General features: G+C 60.9%; 1 protein-coding gene across 1 annotated transcript; it reads right to left on the reverse strand.

Annotated features, from left to right (window-relative positions):
• Positions 1-1,167: 1,167 nt before the first annotated feature.
• GAL3ST1 (galactose-3-O-sulfotransferase 1) lies at positions 1,168-3,820 on the reverse strand. The gene is made up of 2 exons (XM_010184643.1): positions 3,696-3,820; positions 1,168-2,317 (listed from the first exon to the last, which is right to left on the reverse strand). The coding sequence occupies exons 1-2, from the start codon at positions 3,818-3,820 to the stop codon at positions 1,168-1,170; spliced, it is 1,275 nt and encodes a 424-aa protein (XP_010182945.1).
• Between the last annotated feature and the right edge of the window lie 1,168 nt (positions 3,821-4,988).

The following is a 4,988-nucleotide window of genomic DNA, read 5'->3' on the forward strand; positions in this document are numbered from 1 at the left end:
CTCTTTTATTTCTGGTCTTTACAAAGGGAGCAGAACATGGCGGGGGGCCGGCGGGGGTTCCTTCCCTGCCGGGAAGGCTCAGCCGCGGGTGCCCCCTCCGTGCCCAGCCAGGGCCACTCTCGGCAGGACGTGGCATTGCCGGTGTCATCCAGCCCGGCCGGGATGCCCGAGGGCTGTTCTCCCCCGGGGAAGGGATGGACTCCATCCTCGGCACCCCCCTGTGCCCAGGGGATGGCATCACTGGGATGGTGGCCACTGGACCCCACACCCCACCTCCTCCCCACACCAAAAAAAAAAGACCCCGTGTCCCTGCTGAGAAGTCCCCTGTAGGGAGCGGGGCCACGGGGCCCTCTGACCGGGATGATGGGGGGCTGGGAGGGGACCTGCTGCAGGGGTCCCCTTCACCCGCGGGGCCCATGGGCCCATGGATAAATGCTGGGCCTTTCAGGGTGGGTTTTCCATTCTCCAAATGGCTCCAGGTCACAGCCTGCCATGGACGGACGGCTGTAGGTGGGCTGAGAACGTGCTGCACTCATCACACCCATGGGCTGGAACCCACTGCAGTGGTGCAGCAGGAGGGGACCTGCTGCAGGGGTCCCCTTCACCCGCGGGGCCCATGGGCCCATGGATAAATGCTGGGCCTTTCAGGGTGGGTTTTCCATTCTCCAAATGGCTCCAGGTCACAGCCTGCCATGGACGGACGGCTGTAGGTGGGCTGAGAACGTGCTGCACTCATCACACCCATGGGCTGGAACCCACTGCAGTGGTGCAGCAGGCCATGACATTCCATGGCATGTCTCCTGCCACACGGTGGTGGATGTCCTGCTCCCGCTGTGACGGGGCCATGTCCTTCACAAATACCTCCTTTCCGTGGGGAAGGGAGAAGTGGATCCTGCTGGAAAAACCCACCCTTGAGCCCCCAATCCTTAACCCCCTGAGGCAGGGCTGGAGGCAGAGGCTCTGCTCTCCTTGCCGGTGGCTGACGGCCACCCCGTCACAGGCCTCTGCCCAAGCTGGGGGTCTGCAGGGAGGTGAAGGCGGGTGCCCCCAACCATCCCTGGGTGCCAGAGCCGCCAGCCTGTTCTGCTCACGTCCAACCAAAAGACACCATGAGTAAGAAAAAGGAAAGCACCTGGTTCTTCCCTGGGAAGAGACCCCCCCTGTCCCCTACCACCCCAGGAAGTCCCTCACGTAGCTCCATAGCTTGGTGATCCACAGGTTGGCCCCCAAGTCAGTCAGATACTGGATTTCGGGTGTCAGCATCTTGCGGCACAGCTTCTGGTGCTTCTTGTTGATCTTCTTCTTCAAGTTGTAGCCCAGGATGGACTTCTCCCCCAGCGGCTGCCAAGGCTGCATGGAGGACTCTTGGATGGCACTGGCATCCACAGGGTGTCCCCCGTCGATGCAGATGCTCTTCATCTTCTCGTTCTCCCGCTGCAGCTCGGCCACATCCCTGGCCATCCGCTCCCTCCCGTAGGCCTCCACCTTACGCCAGAAGGTGACATTAAAATAGTGGTAGAGCCTGGCGTCGATGAGGTTCCAGGAGGTGGCCTTGTCGTAGAGCTCAGGTGTCAGCCGGGAGACGGTGGAGCCCTTGCGGGCGTTGAGCTTGAAGTAGAGGACATCCTCCAGCTCCCAGCACAGCAGGTCCTTCAGCAGCACCAGGGACTCGTCAAAGTACTCGAGCAACATGACGAGGTGGAAACGGCGATCGATCTCCTGGATGTGCTCATCCACCAGCGGGCTGTTGGCGTTCATGTTGTTGTCGTAGCCCAAGTCAAAGAAGAGGAGGTTTTGGAGGTAGTGAGCGTTGAACCCGGTGGGGTCGTAATAGTGCCAGGGGTCCCGGAGGAACTCCGCCAGCTTGTCCTCCCCCGACAGCTTCCAAGTGAGGGGGATGATGCGCCCGAAGTAGTGGAAAGAGGACTCGAAGAGGTAGGCAGGGTCCCGCAGCACCGTCACGAAGGTGGCGTCGGCCGGCAGGAGCTTGCGCACCTCCTCGTAGTGGAAGCGCATGTGGTTACAGATGATGTTGAAGCACGCGCCCGGCCGGTAGTGCTGCACCTGGCTGCGCTCAAAGTAGGAGGGGTAGTAGAAGTCATTGCGGCCTTTGGGGAAGGCGAATTTCAAGCGATGCTTCTCGCCGAAGCGGAAGAGGATGTTGAGGATGGTGCTGCTGGCCGTCTTGTGCGTCTTCATGAACATGATGTTCAGCTTGGGCAGGCAGCTCCGTCCTGAGGAGCTGCCCGTGCTGTTGGCCGCTGCCAGCATCCTGCTGGGGGCTGTGTAGGAGGAGCAGGAGGAGGGGATGGGGATCCTGGTGGGGACAAGAGACAGGACACCATGGGGAGGGCAGCTCAGGCAACGCGGAGGAGCTGGACCTGGGGACGGGTGCTCGCCCCCAGCACCCCCCAGGCTCCCCAGTGAAGATGAGTCTGGTTTTGGGCAGAGCCTCCCCTTGACCTCCAGCCACGTCTCCAGTGGGACCAGAGCACACACGCAGCAGGAGCCCCTTGGGCAGAGCCCACCACCCCACGAGCCCCCGCCACCAGATGCACCGCTGAGCCACCAAACCAAGCTTGTTCCCCCCCTGGACAACCCCTGCTATGGGGGGTCTTCATGGTGGTCAGCCCCCTTCAGCATCAGTGCAGCCTGAGCAGGGGGTCCCTATCCCTCCCCACGGGCATGGGTGTGGTGGCCCTGGTACAGGTGATGTTGGACTGGATGATCTTTAAGGTCCTTTCCAACCCAAACCCCTCAATGATTCTATGAGGTGGCTGTTGAGACGAGCTCTCTATGGCCGTAACTCCACGGATGGGGGCTGATAACATCCTTGTGAGGTCTGGAAGCTCTTAACCCCTTGTAGGAGCTGTGGAGGATCCAGCAGCCCAGCAAAGGAGGAAATAATTCCAGTGCGTGGCCCCGCAGATGAGTTCACGGGCCCTCAGGGAGCACCAAGGACAACTCGTGTGTTATCTGAGACTCCTGGAGCAGGGAACAGAGATCTCCGTGTCGAGTGACTTTGGACACCATTAATGCAGTTGCACAGCTGATCCCTGATAACGATCCCATCCGGCAGCGCGGGTCGGCACGTAGCTTATGAGCCGCCCGCAGGTAGAGCGTGTTTATAAGTTTGGAGGTAAATTTAATGCCAGGAAGGAGGGCTGGGAGCTGAGCCCTGCTGAGCGCTGGTGTTCGCCTTGACTTACATCAGAGCTTTGAACCCACTCGTGCCCATCTCTGTGGGTGAAAGTTTACACGTGGCAGCGCTCTGTGTGCTCTTGAAGGACAAACACCTGATAAAGAGTGCCCAAATCACTGCCTTGGCTCTGCCTGCTGCTCCTGCTGCCGGGGAACATCTCCCGGGATGCTTGTCCTCCTCACAGGGACACAAAGCCGCAGCAGGCAGGGGGTCTCCTGCACCTCCTCATCCCCTCCATTGCCCAGCAGCTGAGCTGGCTGCCATTGTGCAACCAGGGGTGAGCATCCCCAGCCCCCCCTGGGGAACTGAGGTTCACCTTCCCGCCATCCCTGGGGCAGGGCACAGTCTCCAACAGGAGGCTGTAGGAGGGGAATAGCTCAGTGTGAAGCCACCGGAGCTTGGAAAGCCCCGGGACCAGTGCTGGTTGGGGGTGCCCAGTGCGGAACAGGGGAGCCAAGCTGCCAGGGGGGACGTGTGGGGACCCCGCACTCACTCTGTCACGCTGACTTGCAGTGGGGGGACGGCGTAGGAGTAGAGCAGCAGCATGAAGCTGGTCAGGAGGGTCCCCAGGACGAGCCCCTTGCACATGGACCTCCAGTGCTTCCCATGGTGCAGCATTCTGTTCACCTGCGGCCAGTGGAGAGGAGAGCCGTTAGCAGCGGGGGACGCAGGAGTGGGGACCGAAGGGACAAGCAAATAAGGCACGGGGGCTTCTCACGGGCATGGGAAATCCCGGGAAGCATCTCACCAGGCATTTCAGCACTGGCATTGCCAGCAGAGAGGCGAGCCAACACCAGGAGTGTCCTGGCTGCAGGCACAATGGATCCATGGCCAAAAAACAATGGCTCTGCCCACGCTGCGCACCCTTCACCCACCCTGAGAAACCCAAAATGATTCCCCAGCCCCACGCAAGACCAGTGGGAGAGGCTGCAGGGCTGGAAATGCGGGGGAGAAAGGAGCTGCGCCATGGGGCATCCCAGGGCAGAGCAGGCACCCTCTGCCCGGCCGCGCCAAGCTCCCCCGGCACCGAAAAATCACAGAGATGGGCAGGAGCTTTCCAAGGGCAGCCTGGATCCCTTTTCCCAAGAAAACCTCCAGCTGGGATGAGGAGCTCCGTCAGCTCAGGATCTGGTCGATGCTGCGATATCCACCCAGCACAGCAATGCTGACGGCTCCCGCACCTTTGGGTGGCTCAGGGTGGGGGCCAGGGGGACGCAGCAGCAAAGGGATACGGAGCAGGATGTCCCCCCATGCACAACTTGACACACATACACATACCTGCACGCACAACTGCACACGTGCATCACGTGTGTGCGCATGCACGCAGTCAGAGCGCACACGGACACATCCATGCACACGCGTACGTGCACGTATGTGTATGGACACGCAGGGACACGGACATCAGTGCGCGCACACACAGCCTGGGACACAGACGCTCCTCTGTGGGTGGTCACGCGTGTGCACGCACACACATCTGTGCATGTTCACACACCCACACGCATCCACAGGGGCACATGCACACAAACACACGTATGTGCTCATGCGTTCCCCTCACACACAAGGGCACAGACATGCACGCACAGAGGGACACAAGCACCCCCTCCCCACACACACAGCGGGAGCAGACACATGTACGTACACACACACACACACACACCCCCTTGAGCATCCTCATGCACGCACAAGGACACAGACACACACGCATGCCTATACATGCCCACACATCCACACGCACACACAAGTACCAGGCAGCCCCAGCCCAGCCCCGCTCTCACCCCGCAGCCCC

This window comes from Mesitornis unicolor, unplaced genomic scaffold (assembly GCF_000695765.1).
Source record: "Mesitornis unicolor isolate BGI_N332 unplaced genomic scaffold, ASM69576v1 scaffold13305, whole genome shotgun sequence".
NCBI classification, from domain to species: Eukaryota; Metazoa; Chordata; class Aves; order Mesitornithiformes; family Mesitornithidae; genus Mesitornis; species Mesitornis unicolor.

Bases quoted from the DNA above. Each gene is read 5' to 3' on its own strand.
- GAL3ST1 (XM_010184643.1), bottom strand. From the start codon at position 3,820: ATGCTGCACCATGGGAAGCACTGGAGGTCCATGTGCAAGGGGCTCGTC. The intron at 2,318-3,695 runs GTGAGTGCGGGG...TGTCCCCACCAG, and splicing joins CTGCAAGTCAGCGTGACAGA to GATCCCCATCCCCTCCTCCT.